A 15,953-nucleotide genomic window follows, 5' to 3' on the forward strand; every position below is an offset into this window, starting at 1 on the left:
AACAGACACTCAAAGTTCATTCTGTCTTTCTTTGTAGTTTAAAGTACTTGCCATGATGTTTGAACCGTTCCTGCAAACACTGGAGTCTTGTAATAAGCAGATTCAAATTAACAGTTGTCTATGGTTCATTGAAGGGATCCTCAGCATAAAACTGATTTATTGTTTTTGAAGAAATGACCAATTTCTACCATTCTCATTGGTGCTGAATATTGCTCGTGAATAATCCCACTGGTTTCTAAAACACCAGGTTTTTAAGGAAAATGCTGTATGATTTTAAGTAAGAGTGTTATGCTCTGCCTGTAACTTTAAATTTACCATGCTACTCCAGATTATGTACATTTTTACGACTGCAAACAGTGTATGCTTAGTGCTCTTCAAGTTCTTAACACTTCTCATCCAGAGTTAGTCAGATCTGGAATAATGTGACTAAGGTATAACATTAGCATATGTAATTTTTTTTCTTAAGTGGGGAGAGTAAAAGTGCTCTGTGATTGATGAGCAGCTTTGTAGCGTTGATTGAAAATTTGAGTTTCATCTATCAAAAAGAAAAGTTGCCTCTTCCCAGTTTTTTCCACCCTTTGCTTTTTTACTGGTTGGAAAGGTTGCCCCTCTTTTTCTTTCAGGTTTAATTTTCCAGAAACTATTATTGATTTTTTTGTTAGATTTTTGTTTTTATCATATTTATGGAATATAAAAATAGAGGGGGTTTTGTACTACTATTTAAAGAGTGACAAGAAAACAGAATTGAAATAGGAATCTGTACACAGCAAGGTACCGAGTTATCCATTCTTAATGTTGCCAAGACCACACAAAATTGAACTGCTGTTCAAAAGAATTTTTCACATACTTCATCCTGGATCACAGTATTGAATAATTTAGGTTTATACTTACATTCATGATATTCACAAAGGTGAAAATCATACAGTATCTGGATGGTTGAGCTACAGAAGACAGCATCCCACTGCTCTTACATTGTTTAGGATGGGTACGGCATCAACTTCCCTACCATCTTCAAATTTATCAGAATTCCAGTGTGATGGAAAATGGTATTTTCCTTTAAGGTACAGATGGCTGCTGATATTCTGAGCTATTTTACGTGCAAACAAAGCCAGAAGGAATTTACTATTTCATTCGTACCCTACCGCAGTCTTGTTACAGATACAAGCAGGTGCACAGTAGATGGAAAGATGGTAGATGCTTTTTTTGTTTTCTTTTGCTTAGAATACAATGTGTGAATTGGCATTAAGGGTAGAGTCTTTGGGCAAGCATAAAACTATCTTTTAGCTCCATCTAGTGTTTGCAGACTGAATTTTTAAGTACCTCAAGCAAGACCTAGGAGCAGGCCATCGTTCGTAACCTCTTTATTCACTCTCAGTGGTACCCAGCTCTGCAGGATTTCCCAACCTTGCAAGAATTCCTGTTAAAAGTAGGGCCTGCTCATTATTTATCTACATAATAAATTCACCTGCATTTATCTGACATGACTGGCAGCTTCTCAGACTGAAGTTTTGTAGCTAGTGTTAAGTGTTCTCTTGGGACTATAAGCAGTTTGTAATGTGTGTATTGCAGGTAGCCAAACATGGTAACATCCCAATTGTTGCATTTTTAAGTACTCCACTAACAGATGCCAGCACTGGCTGTTGTACTTGTCTCTGTACATGGTCTGATTTCCCCAGTAGTCCCATAACTAGGGATGGAGGCAGGAGTTATAGTGAAATTAGTTTTCATATTGTCATATAACTGTCTTAAGTCATTTACTCTAGCTAAGTGTTATTTGTGTATCTTCAATATTTACATAGAAAAATAAGTATATTGGTGACAGGCATGAAGAAATTGTCGCAAATTCAGTTCCCAAAAGCTTTTTTATCAAGGTATGGAAGAAAAACCAGTAAGCAGAGAGTCCTATTCACTTCAAAAATACATAGACAAGACCATCTTATAAGAAACATTTTGCTTTAGGTGGAGGTGGAAAGGTGAGAATTTAGCCAAAATATCAATGACAGCCAAGACATTTTAACAAAACCTGAGTTTTCACTCAGTGGTACAAAGCATAATGTTCATGCAGGTAAGACACTAAAAGAAGGCTGGTTCTTTTACAAGCCCATCAGCTGCCTATCTAAGCTTCTTCTAGTGAGCTCGCAGGTTTCAAGCACACTTAGGCTAGAGCTAGTCTTTGCACCTTTTGTTTTGAGGCCAGGATGTTAGGAAAGCTATTTTTGAGAATATAAGACTTAGCCAGTATACCATCACATGAACAAGAAGACCCCTTTCTGTAGAGGTGCTGAGCATCCAGTAGTGCTTGTGATGGGTAGCTTTAAACACCTTTCAGTAAGGTCTGTTGTGTAAAATATGTGAGTACTGCTACTGCTGTAGTAGCAGTTTTCTTCCTGCTTAGGTCTCCAAGACCTTCAATAGAAACAAGGAGAATCTGCCATTTATTACTATTACTGCTTTCTCTGCCTTATGGCTTCCAAATTAGAGCTTTTTTTCCCCTAACAGAACCACTGAGTTGTATTAATTACAGATACGTTATTAATATGAGATTATTTTCTCACTCTTTCAGAAACTTGGGAATGACACAACTCCCAGAGAATCTTTTGACACCATGATGAGCTCAGAACGGCTGGATGGAAGCGGTACAGGTACAGTTTGAATGTCCTGGTATAAGCTTCTCTTTGAAAACGCAAAATGCCAAGCCTCAAAAATCTCACATCCCTCTCCAGATTGTGTGCTTACAATTGCTTAAGTGAAATACAAGCTTATGCTATGTGAAAAGGATTAGAAACAAGCTCACTTTTTTGTACTGTGTTGGGCAACACTTCTTGTGAAGGCAGCTCTGGGGCAGAGTTGACAGCTTAGCTTTTACTCATGTTCCACATTGCACAGGAGGGAAAGTACTTGGTGCATATGCCTGAGGTACCTTCAGAAGGATGCCGAATTGTAATGGGATCAGCAAAGCTGAAGATGAAACCAGGAGTCAGCAAAAATGTCTGTGCAGGAAGAAGAGAAACTCAATATATCTGATGACCTAAATATGACCAATTGGCAAGATTTATTGTAGTTGCACATACCAGCTTTCAGCTGCTAGACTAGACATCTCATAGGCAATGGCAGCTGGCTCTTCCAAAGATTTACCTGGCTTGACCAAAGCCATGGTTGTCTGCAAAGCTGTGGAAGCCCCTGGACATTGCACACATGCACAAAATGACTTATGTACAAAGTGGAGTCTAGCTTTGCGGTGCTTAAAGCACGAGTTCCCTCTGCATGTAGTCCTGGACCCTGACATGGCAGTGCCTACAATGCAGCCATATCAGGACAAGAGGAAATTCTGGTGTCTTTGCATGCTTCTGGAACTGGCTGGCCAGTGAAGCGTTCAGAAGGGATTCAGATCTGGTGGTTTGTGTATACAACAATCACTGGGCTGAAAGGAGGAGGCTGAACTAGGAAATCCAGGCCTGATTTCCTAGTGGTAGGTATCCTGCAAGCACGGCACATAGGGCTGCCAAAACATACAGAAGCAAGGCTGAAGAAGCCAGGCTGGAATCAAAATCCAAATGGGGCATATTCAGAGCATGCTAAACTCTGTACATCAGCACTTTTAAAGCCTGGTTATCTTTTGAGGAGGAACTTTTATACTGTGTGTGCTCTCTAATACTATCAAACTGAAGCCAGAGGAGCCAGAATAATCTGTGCTTGGGGCATTAAAGTAGGTGGGAATGTCTGACCCCAATTTTTCTCTGCTCCTTGTCTCTGTATACGACACATTTCACCCCCACCTCACTGCACTTTGCATGTCCCTTCCATTTGGCCTCCAGCTGTCAGTTCTTTTATACCTTAAAAAAGTAAACTCTTGCTTAAGAGCTCCCCGGGGCTGCTCTTCGCTGTTGTGATTACAGTTCGTCTTTGGTTTGGGTTAATGTATTTTAACTTACTGTGTTCTAATGATATTAGCAGGCCTGAAGTTAGGAAGGCAAGAGAGACAGGATGTTGCTGCAGGAAAACTGAAGCTGGTGATGCAGAAGGAGAATATGGGGGGTTTTATTCCTTGCTTTATGTCTGGATGTTGCCTGCTTTTTTGTATGCACACACACACACACACACACACACACACAAGTGGAGAAGGTGTCCTGCTGTTTTGCTTGTGGCATGAAAGTCTGTTGCATATATGAAGACCCACAAAAATATGTATGTGCCATCCAACTCTATAGTTTGCCAGAGTTTAACTCCAGCTGGACTGAAAAACAGCTACATAAGCTGGAAGAAGGTATTGGAGATTGGCTTGCAACAAGCTGTATCAACATTCCCTTCCCTCCCACTGCCCTGAAAATGTCTGTGCTCAGCACTTTTGTCACAAGTAGGATTTCTGAATGGCAATAGCAGGTAGGTAGGTCAAGTCAGCATCTTTGCCAAGTACCAAGGCTACCAGTCTGCCTTTCAGTCTGTAATTCTCTTCTGAGGATAACGATGTGACAATTGTTGAAAGTCCCAAGCTAACATACAAGTGCCAAGATAATCGTTATACCCTCTACATATAAGCCTTCAACCCTTCGAGAGCTGCAGCATAGGAAAGTAGGGCGGGCATTTTGCTTGTTTGCAACCTGGAGTCCAGCAGGCTTTCTACCAAGTTGCACAGCTAGATAGGACTGATTTATTGCCTGCAAGTCAGTGTAGCTTTATCTGTAAATACCTTGGCCTTTGGTTGGGGTAAATAATAAGTTGATAAATTTGCTAATGTGTGGAAACCATAATCCATATCCAGCGTTACTAGATAAATCAGAGTGTTATACAGTGAATACTTTGATCTCAGCTAAGTTTCAAAACCCCCTCCAGAGCTTGCTAAAAGCAACAAATAAAAAGATGTATCCTGCTGATCACACATTTGGGATTTATTTTCTGGGCCAGGATTTCTCTGTTGATCTTGGACACACAGCCTTTTTTCTGTAGAGGCACAAAACAGCCGAAGACTGCTTTTTCCACTGATCATGCTTTCTCAGCAGGTAGGCTGTACCATCTGCTCCCAGAAAGGTGAAGGAAGAATAAGGTCCAGCCAGCCATCGCCCCAAGAACATTAAAAAGGGGGAGATGCCATCATTATGAAGCTTAGCACATGTGAGAACTAGCAGTTTTAGAAGCTTTTTTTGCAGCGGTTTTCAATGAATTGTTAGGGGTCCTCTTACTCACCCAGCAGTGCAGCAGTGATTTCTGAGTTAATGATGGTATTTTCCATACAAGCATATCTCTGTACGGAGCCTTCCATGTTGCAGATTTTATTTTATGTGTCTGTCTGTCTGTTTTAGTGCCTAAACTCCAGCAGACCCTTCCGGAGAGCCGGTTTGCCTCAAATAAAGGTGACTCCATCTCAGCATCATCCGAAAAAAATTCAAAAGCTGAACCAAAGGCAGAAGCTGGTGCAAAGGCAAGAAGTTCGTCCAATACCCCAACCAGCCCAAAACCCCCACTGCAGGCAACAAAGCCCAGCCTGGCAGCACGACCCACGGTGCCACAGAAACCACGCTCTGCCTCTCGCACTGGTGAGGAGCTCTTCTGGGCATTTGCTGTTCCCAGCTGGGTACTTCTGAGGGGTGTGTGTGGGGGCTGTGGAGGAGACACCAATGGCCACATGCTTCACAGAAGTTAAATGTAGAGGGGCAGGTTCTTCTGTCACTTGCTCTTGACTTGCATCCTTCTTTCCCACCTCCCTTTGCCCTAATTCAGATAAACTTACTAAAATGGTTCAATCTGTGATCTGTAATAGTAAAGCCATAGGAGAAGCAATAGGAGCAGGGGCAGAGCTGTTTTGAGTTAGCCTGCTTTTATGGAAGAGGTGATCAAAGAAAGCTACTTCCGTGTCAAAGCTCTGATGTAGTAGCACTGACAAAAGTAACTATGTTTTTCCTGAACACTTTGCTCTAAGTACTGAAGCCCTTGGGGGTTTCTGGCAGGCTTCTCCTGGGTCCTCAAGTAAATGCCTGTTGTTCTTAATAACTTGAACAAAACAACTGTCTCTCACTCTTTTAACTTCTTTTGCCTTTGTTTCTTTCCTTATTCCTTTTGACTGGAAATAATTGTGCTTTTATAGCCCTGCAAGACTGCCAGTTGAATGACTGTTAACTTCTGTTCTGCCCTAACTTCCTGCCTGGTTATTATCTCCAGGTTTCCAATAGTGAGAAATACCTCAGCACATCTCCCATACATTTGTCTGTCTTCTGCTTTAATAGGCCAGTGTCACAACCCCCTCGTCCCAAAGTACAGCCGCTGCATTTGTGGGGAATTAAGTGGTAGTTACTGACTCTCACATTAGCTATGGCAAATACAGCTTATTAATTGCTAATGACTGAAAAATTTGACCATAGCTGTCTGTAAGAGCTTGTAGACTTCTAGACTTTTCCTATACTCGCTGTTGACCTTTGAAAGATGTCATTTCTGGTGAGGATGGAGGGGGCAGAGGGATATTACAGCCTCCTCCCTGCCCTTCATGTGTAATCTGAGCATTACTTAGTCTCTGCATTTCAGTGGGTAGAAAGTTGCTCTAACACAGAACCACCTTTGGGTTTTACATGGCTTTATATTTGCTTTACTGATCATTTTAGAAATGGCCATGAAAGTGAGAGGTGTTGGGTGAGATACTTACAAAGATTAATACAATAGGAAAGCAGAGCTTATATTGTGATGCTTAATCTGTAAAATAGGCAGTGTGTTATCTCAAAATCTCAGATATCAGAAAGACCTAAGCTATCTGTTTCTGCCAGCTCCTGTTTCCTGCAGAGAGAGCATACTGTGGGTTTAACACAGAGTAATTAGTGTTTGCTTGTAATAGGCCAGCTCCTCAGGTGGCAGAAGAAGCAGCACCATCTCTGTTGCAGTCTAACTTCTATTCCTGTACCTGTAACAACCTGCTGGTTAAGCATGCCCAGGTGATGTGATGAAGAAGCCAAGCAATAATTCTATTTGCGCTCTTGCTTCTGCTGTTGTTCCCAGTGGTGTGGCCAAACTGTGGTAGTAAATTCTTGTTAAGTCATCTGAGGGCTGAGGAACACAGAGGTCCACAAATTATCAGAGACTGAAAGTGGTTCCTCAATAAAGTACATTACAGCTTTAGTTCAGAAATACATGGCTGTGTTTGCCAAGCACTGAGCTCATCCATATGTTGATACCGAGTTTCTCAAAGCAACTGGCCTCACACACACACATCAAAAGCATGGAGCAGGTCCAAGAATTGGTGTATCTGTTCTGCTCGAGTTGCATTTGGAAGTTCATCACTTTCCTATGCTGAAAGTAAAAAGATTGTCTCCTCTGTGGTGGCTCCTCCACAGAGAGATTAATTCCTATTCTTTTCCAGTATGCAACTGAATTGATTCATTGTACAAACATGCAATATAGGTGATACTCTGAGTTCCTTTTTCCTTCTGTCAGCACTAATGTATCTTCTTAGTCCCTCTGTTGTGTACATATGTCACTATTTCCTCCCTCCTCCAAAATAATTTTCAGCTGTCCCTTATAAATTGTATACTTACCTCTTGCAGGAAATTCAGTTGGTCCCATTGGATTTCTATTTGTGCTGCAACAGCAGTGCACATTAAAAATGCTGAAATTGAGATCTTGGTTTTGGCTATTAAGATCCTGGACCGAAGGCCATCATGTGCTCTCTTGACATACTGTAAATTCCTCCTAGATTCTTCCTAATGTAGAATCCTCCTTTTTCTGACACAGATTTTAGCTGTTTCTTGTTTTTGTGTTGTGTTGTGGTTTGGCCCATCATAACAGCACCATTTCTGTGAGCTACAGCACAAATGTAACTTCTCACCCTTTTGTTCACGGTACTCCACAGAGGATGCTCCAGAGTCTCCCTCTGGCCCCAGTTCCCCAAAAGTTGCCCTGATTCCACCAGTGCTGAAGAAAGTTCCTTCTGATAAAGAAAAGGATGGTCAGAGCAGCCCCTCTGTCAGATCGTTTTCTCAAGAAGGTAGGTGTGTTGCTATAACTGTTGCTCCAGCTATTAGAACTCGGTGTGTTCCTTGATTTGTTTTCACTTGGATTGGAAGAGGGTTATTAATTTGGAGGAAGAAAGAGAAAGGAAAGTGTGTCTAATTATCTGTTCCTCACCTCCACCCTTTGATCAGACCAAATGAAAGATGAATCCTTTGTTATTAATAATGTAGCTGAGCAATTAATGGACTCTTGTGTATATTATGGTTTAGTTTGATCTGAATTGAGATGCTGATTGGTGTTGGTCACACACAGTAATGTGGAATGCAGCTCTGTGGTTCAGGACATTTCCAGGGGAGCAGCCACAACATTGTTCCTTGCAGCCAGCCTCTTGCTTTGTTTTTACTCTTCCTTTCTGCAGGTTCGTTGCATGTGACTGAATTAACCTCCTCAGACCATGATATTCTATGTGCCAGGGCAGGGCTTGGTACCTTTTACACACAACAGTAGACTGCTGTCTTGTCTTTGATGATTTTCACGTGTGCACTGCACTGCTGCTTTTGCTGGTGCATTTCCTTGCCCACAGTGGCCTCTTAGAATTGCTAAGGCTTTCTCTGATACCACAGGATGTGTAGAGAAGTCTGCAGAAATGTTGCTCAGTGTGGTGCTAGCTGGCACAAAAGATGGCATTTGAAATTTGGGGGTAACACCTCTTCCTTCCTGGGACTCTCCTCATGAATACAAAGCAATTCCCATCATTTAAGATGTGAGATAAAGGGGTGCCCTTTTACACTCTGCCAAGCAGTTCTTTATGGTATGGCATTGGGGCAGGTAAGTCAAGGCAGATACCTAACACTAGGTTGTGGAAACCAAGCACTTGTGCTGCCCACACAGCCCACAATTACTCTCTAGACAAGAGGAGGGCAAAGCCATCTCCAAAGCAGGATGGTCCAGAGGTCTGTTTTGAGAAGCTTCTCCCTTTCTGTCCTAAAACTACTATGGCCTCTATGAAACAGCTTACCTCACAGTCTGGGTGTTGCTCTGCTTTAAAAATTGCTGCTGTGTGGCTGTGATCTGCATGTCAGCACATGTGGGGTATTTCCAGGTTTTGACTCTCACTTGAGCCACCTAAGTGATGCTGTTGGGCTGCTCTCGTGCCCTAATGGTAGCCAGCAGAACCACCACAGTCACACTGAATTACCTAAATTAGCAGGACACACACAACACACTGAAGGACCTCTGGTGTGTCTGGAAAGGGCTGAGGGTTCTGATGGTCCATGACGCCAGAAGCTGCTGTGGTCTGTGGCTCAAGGTCTGGAAAAGGACAGCAGGGTGTCTGAAGTGCCTTCCAGTGCCTCTGGCATGATGAGGGCTGCAAGGCAGAATAGAACCTGTTTATCCTCCTGCATTTAGTCACATCAGAGCCTGTGTTGAGACAGGTGAACTGGGCTACGGCTTAGGCATCAGACTTACTCCACTAGTGCTGTCATGTTGAGAGCTGTTGTAGTCAAAGGCTCTTGTCACAGCAAACTCTCTAAGCTGCTGTCTGATAAGTGCATTTGCTAGAGTCCTTGTTTTCTCATCAGCTTTTCCTCAGACTGCGAAAGCAAACTAGGTGCTACACAGCTATAGGTCTGGAAAGAGTAAATTCTTTCAGGTTTTTAATTCTTTTTTAGGTTTTCCTTTTTCTTTATTGCTGTTGTACTTCCTCGCTCAGTCATTCCTCTGTCCTTGCTTTCTGCCATCTTTCAGGCTAGCATGCTCAGTTTATTTCTGCGACTGGTAAATCACTGCAAATCTGCCTAATAAGTAAGCAAAATTGTATCTCGTGCAAAAGAGAGCTGGAAATTAGATGATACTTGATTATAAAATCATTTTGGGATAGTCTTGGAATACACCTCTTTACACAGCATACCTGTAAGATTAGGCTGCAGTCACTAACATATAAATATCTGGACTACATTTAAGCAAGCATCTCGCATATTGATTACTACCCTGAACAACTGATTAAATGGGATGGATAAATGAAATTATTTATATTACTTTCCGTATGTGGGCCTATGGAACAGCTTAGGGATATGAATCCTTTTCCCTGCTAGAGCAAACAGGAGATTGTCAAAAAAGAGATACAGTTCCTGACTGTGCCAAGCCGCCTGGCAGCGTGAAAACCACTTCGGGGCAGTGTTTTACCAGTGCAGAAGAGGAGGCTAATGTGCTTGGGCAGAGGAAGGCACAGCCAACTTATGGTTAGTTTTCATTTTTCATCAAGACAGTGCTTGGTAACTGGCACTAACAATTGTAATAGCAAAGAAGCCACAGAAGGGTGTGGGTTTGTCACTGGCTTATGAGAAAGACAGAAATCTCATGGGGTGCTAATCATCTTTCTGTTCCCGTGGGGGCTACCTGGCATGAGAGAATTTCCAGAGAAGAAATGCATGTGAATGTCCAGATTGGACAGAGCTTTGAGCAACCTGATCTAGTGGAAAGTGTCTCTGTCTGTGGCAGAGGAGTTGGAACTAGATGGTCATTAAGATACCTTCCAGCCCAAACCATTCTGTGATTCTATTGTTTTTCTTTCATGACAACATCAATGGCCAGTACCATATAGAACCTGCAGCCCTTCTACAGAAGAGGGTTTATTACAAACCGTGTTTTCCCATTGTAGTGATGCTGATGTGTAGGTATGCTGCAGGTAGACTGTCCACTGCTTTGTGTGCTTCCCTACTTTCCATTTTTAAGATGTGTGCACTGAAGTATTTCAAAATACGTTTCAGCCTGAATATTGTTGGTGGCAGTTTCAGTACATCGCTTACAAAACCATTTGAGAACTGGGCAAAATCAGGTTATTTTGACATAGTACTTTGATTTTCAGCTTCATAAACAAACAAAAAACACCAAAAGAACCCAAACCCAGCCCTGTGCTGTAAGCTTAAGCCATTACTTCCTGAAGAGCAGCTTTGACTTACAGTGAATTCATTTAGTAGGCTATAAAAATGGTTGATCTGTGTGTTTTTAAAACATAGAAGCTCCTGTTCTCAAATGGTGTGTGTTTACATGGGTTTTTTTTTTAGTTCTTGGCTGGTTTGTCTAAATAATGATTCAAAATTACTTTTTTATGAAGTGTTTTAATGAGGGATTTGAACATCTTATGCAATTGCATTTATCCTTCAGTTTTTCTATTTGTAAGACATCGTGTATCCCTTTTATAACAGCCTCAGCCCAAAATGTATGAACTTGTTTCCTTTTCATACTGTAGAATCAAGCTTAGCCCACCCAGACTTGGACTCTCTCCTCCTTCCTGTCATAATCAAATTATTATATTATAGTTTGTTCTAAGATCTCTCTCTGATAAAGTAAGTATCAAAAGCTGAGATGCTGCCACAGATCTATGCAGGTCACCTGTGTATGGTTTCATCGGGGCAAGGGTAAGCTCTTGTGGCAGAAGCCTGCTTTGCAGTATGTGAACTTCGATGCTTGATGACACATTTTTCAGGTAATTCAGGGGCAAACTACCTGTCTTAATTTATTAGGTCCTAAACTAAAATGGCTGCTGCAGGATGTGTTCTGGGTTTTGTTTGAAGAGTGAATGGAGGCCAAACAAAGGCCGTGTAATTATTAGGAGGTACAACTATCAAAAATGACTCAAAAATTTCCAGGCACCTATGTGTTTGAAAAGCAGTGGTGTTTGGGAAGGTGAAAATGCCTAAATGGTGGGTTTTTTTAAGGAATTTTTAGGTATCTTAGTCCTCTCCAATTCTATCAAAAAGCTTTAAATATTATTCTTAAAAATCCTTTCCTCTCTGTCCCAACTTGCAAAGCCAGGGTAAGAGTGCAGCAACTGCGTAGCTGTTGGCTCTCATTTCCTCCCATATTTTGGGTAGTGCAAACAAGGAAACAGGTATTTTTGGCTCAGGAGAGCTATTTGGGTAGCAATTGTGCCATGTATGCGGAGGTGGGTCTCCACAAGACATGTGCTGGATGTGTCTGTTCTGCTTTCATCACAGCAGAGATCCAGGACTGGACAATGTCTGTGCCAAGCAAAAATGGTCCAAAGTTTTTTGTCTCTGGTTTCACAGCATGTTGGCATGCAGCAGCGCTGCCTGGGCACTTGTACTGGCCCCCTGTAGATACAGGGAGCATCCCTGCTGAGGCTGCCCCAGCAGCACTGGCTCCCTTGGGATTCCTCTTTGCATCTTCTGTATTCCTGGCAGTAGAGTCTGTGTTAGGGTACACAGCCTGGCACAATTTGGAATGGGTCATGGAGATGCATCAGTGACAGCCTGCTGCTTCCCTGTCCCTGCTGTGGCTGGAGCTGCATGGTGGTGACAGGAAGGCTGTCCCTTGCAGTGGTGAAGCTATAGGTAAGCAGTACACGGGAAGGAGAGGTGGTGCTTCTTGGCCACTGTGACTGCTGGTGGTGCCTTGTTAAGCGAGGTGTGCACAAATGGGAACAGGCACAAGGATCAGTGTGAACCAAAGCCAGACATCCTTATCGGAAATGGTGGAGCAAAGGTGGTCTTGTAATTTTAACATTTATTTTTCTGGGTATGAAGAGAGACAACTTGCAACGAAGTCACATTTAAGACATTTAAGTGTGTTTAAAGGTTCATTTTAATAGAAAGAATGAGATTTCTAAAGCTATCAATTGTTGTGTACGATCACCCTCATTAATGGACATAATAACTCTCTTGTTACCACAGCAATTGTGGATCACTGATTCAATTAGAAATCTTAAGGTTTCACAACCTTCTTTGTAATTTATTTCAAAGCCTATAGGTTTGGGGAAAACCCTGGCCTCACAGAGATGATAGAGTGCTGGGCGAACAAAACGGGTGTTGTTTGCATTTAGATCATGGGAAGTGGGTATGTCCTGCTTACCCCACTGCCAAGCACAGCAAGGTGCAGAGCCCGTGGTCTCAGCTGGAAGAGGTGCAGATTGAGCTCAGAGCCATGGGTGTTTTCCTTTCCCCATCAGAACAGAGTAGGCAGGGAGCAGCACTTCAAGTAATGTGGATGCCAAGGTGAATGTCTGTCCCGATGGAGACTGCTGAGTCAAAAGGGACTCAGAATATGTAGGTGTGTCCTGCTAGGAAAACAGGCTTGCCTGGGAATGGGCTGCACATCTGAGAGGTGGCCAGTGAGGATGTCCACCTTAGCAGTCAGGAGTACATTGCCTGAGATCCAGCCTCAGGTGTGATGAGAGGAATGTCTCCGGCTGTTTCTAACTGTTATGTTTATCCATGTCACTGTGAAGTACTGAGTTTCATATTTCAAGTTTCCCTGCTTGCCAGCCAACACTGGAATAAAGTTTGCTCACTCTCTCTTCTCTCTTACCTTTTTCTGGGTTGAAGATTAATAGACCTATGCTAGTCCCACTAGTGCAAATGAATTGAGTGGGAGCAGAAGCAGGTCCTGTGTACATGAATGACTATTTATTATTTGCTGTCTTCTCTCTTGTGCCACTATTAGTAAGACCTATTTCTGCTTTATACAGCTGCGAAAAGAAGCCCTGGGCAGCAGCCTCCTGAGTTCCAGAGATCCTTAAGTAAAGATGGCCATCAGGGAAGCAAATCCAGTGACTCTGGAGAAGAAGCAGATAAAGATTTTATTTTTGTTTAGCAATCAGTACAAGTGCTTCGTAGTGCAAGAGCTTTTTATAACAATCAGGGTACAGCAATCAACAGCCCTTCTATCCAGCTGCTCTTTCACCACAGGTACATTTCCATGCAGAAAACCTGATCTTCCAATCATGATTTACAGTGCACTCGCTTGGCATTGATTTGGTCCTTAATTTCCGTTCTGTAAGACGCAGACATTCCTTTCCATGCCTTTGCTAAAGCCAGTGACTCTTTCATGTATTCTACTTGAATTTCTCTGAAGCAGCTACCAAGAGTGCCCTGCATTAGGGCATTTAGAAAGCGAAGCAAATTAACTGGACGTTGTCTTACACTAATACACTGTACAGCAGGTAATGTGTTGTACTGCTGAATGTAAATGTGTCAAATCTGCACGTGACTTACCTATAAATATATTCTTGCGGTATGCAATTGCACATTGTAATTATATTAAAAGAGCACACTAATAAAATAATTTGTATAGATTATATATATTAAATGCTTGGGTATGGTTTTTACATTCTCCCATAGGGAGCTTCTTTCTTCCTGTTCTCGTACTGTACATAAAGCTCCAACGCTTACATTTGTGTACCGTTCAAAAAGCACAACAGAGAAGGATTCGGATGATGTATAATCATGGTATGCTTCCACATTCGTATATTAATGTATATAGTTGGTTGGAATGAGGGCAATTGAAATTTTATTAATATTGGTGTTTTCTAGAGGCCTTCCTCAGTTCTGTCTGCATATTAGCTTCCTTTCAATGTGTAATTCTACAAGAAAAATAGTTTGACATCTGTAAAAACATTTCAGCTTTTGAGGCAGGGGGTGCAGATTTCACTTACATTACAGGTTGAAGGGATTTTATTCATATGTATATTTGTAACAATAAAAAATGATTTTACAACGGAAATGCTCGTCTGTGTTTTTACAGCACTATTTGTGGTCTGCTAGTCTCTGCTCGCTGAATGGTGCTGTTATGTCAGGTAGACAAAGCATAGTTAAAACAAAACCCATATAATCTTTTTCTGCTTCTAGTAAGATGCCTGTTCCTTCTGAAGGGGAGACAGGCCACATCACCTCTGTGAAACTGGTGAAAGGAGATCTCTTTGCTAATCTCCTCCCTTGGCATCTTCAGCAAAGCAGCCTTCACGTGAGCCAGAAATACCTGCCATCCTCATTCTCTATTTCAGTGCATAGGAGGACAGAACAAATCATTTTGGTAACTGTCTCCCAAGAGCGATTTCCCTGCCCCAGCTGTGGCTTCTTGCCTGGATGGAAATGCTCAGTTACCTGTCAAATGACATTCTGTCTGATCCCTGTGCACATACCTGTTATTACAACTCCTCCTACTGCAGTATAAGGGGCTGCTAAGTCAAAACAGTATCCTTTTATACCAGAACATCTTAGAGGCACTTCGTAGAGGTTAACATCTCGAAAGTAGGCTACAAGGCTGTGGGAAAAAGGTCCTGAAGGATGGGAGTTCATACCCAGGGGGATTGCACTGTCATGGAATTCTGCACTCATCTAAAATCATTGAGAGAAAGTTCTTGATTTTTCACATACATTCCTGATTTATGGGGCATCAGTGAGAACACAAATGGCAAAGGAAAGCTTTAAACTCCTTTATTAAAAAGGAAAAACAATCCAGTCATAAATAAACTGCAGTTTTATTACCACTGGCTATGGAAAAGACAACTGTCTGAGAAATGTAAGTATGCAAACACAGTTGCCTGATCAGTTGGCTTTGTGAACTTAAGGAAATTAACAGCAAGGTTTGTGGTATTAAGTAAGAAAAAGAGCAACAGACTCTTAACTTCCAACTGCTGAGCATTTCTCTTACTTGTGCTTGCTGTCCTTCTTACCAGTCACCTGAGACACTGTACTGCTCCCACTGTGAGAAATCACAGCAAAAGTGTGTGTGCCTGGCATCAGCAAACCGGACAGGGACGTCTGAAACGCTGTACAGAAAATGTTTGTGCTGGTCAGAAGACAAAAAGCTCCAGTGCTGTAATAGTTACCTGCTGGCGTGTAAAGATTTCATTAGACACCAGTGTTTTTCCACATTAGTTATGGAAAGCCTTTCCAATCTTTATTACAGCCATCAGTGTGTTGTGGGCAGGCTCCGTGGTGGAGAAACGACTTTAGGGGAGTGCTGGTGTGAGCTCTTGGAGACCTGGGGTTGGGTTTTGTGTGCCTGTGTGGTTTTGGGTGTGGGGAGGAGCAATAGTTTTCATTTCTTTACTGTCTTTCTGCCTGCTGAGCCCAGCACTGTTGGCCCCATTGCAAAGAGTTGAGGTTGCATCCAAAGCACCAGCATTGTACCTCTTACACAGTTAAGAAATAGTCTCTTTCATGTAAGTATCTTGAGCCCATAGAAGCCTCAGGTAAGTGCCAGAGTGTTTCAGGGGA

General features: G+C 42.2%; 1 protein-coding gene across 8 annotated transcripts in view; it reads left to right on the forward strand.

The window, feature by feature from the left end:
• The window catches only part of CARMIL1 (capping protein regulator and myosin 1 linker 1), a 189,472-nt gene extending 175,018 nt beyond the window's left edge, over positions 1 to 14,454 (forward strand). For 5 of the 8 annotated variants that reach the window (XM_061364712.1, XM_061364713.1, XM_061364714.1 and 2 more), the window contains 5 exons: positions 2,564 to 2,642; positions 5,298 to 5,531; positions 7,829 to 7,963; positions 10,026 to 10,172; positions 13,421 to 14,454. In XM_061364712.1, the coding sequence (XP_061220696.1) occupies positions 2,564 to 2,642; positions 5,298 to 5,531; positions 7,829 to 7,963; positions 10,026 to 10,172; positions 13,421 to 13,545 (720 nt within the window). In that variant the 3' untranslated portion in view covers positions 13,546 to 14,454. The remainder of the gene's footprint in view (positions 1 to 2,563; positions 2,643 to 5,297; positions 5,532 to 7,828; positions 7,964 to 10,025; positions 10,173 to 13,420) is intronic. The other 3 variants (XM_061364719.1, XM_061364716.1, XM_061364717.1) reach the window with 1 other exon arrangement.
• Positions 14,455 to 15,953: the final 1,499 nt, after the last annotated feature.

Source organism: Neopsephotus bourkii, unplaced genomic scaffold (genome assembly GCF_033783945.1).
Source record: "Neopsephotus bourkii isolate Nb327-2 ecotype Australia unplaced genomic scaffold, CSIRO-AGI_Nbou_v1 NB_1248, whole genome shotgun sequence".
In the NCBI taxonomy this organism is placed as follows: Eukaryota; Metazoa; Chordata; class Aves; order Psittaciformes; family Psittacidae; genus Neopsephotus; species Neopsephotus bourkii.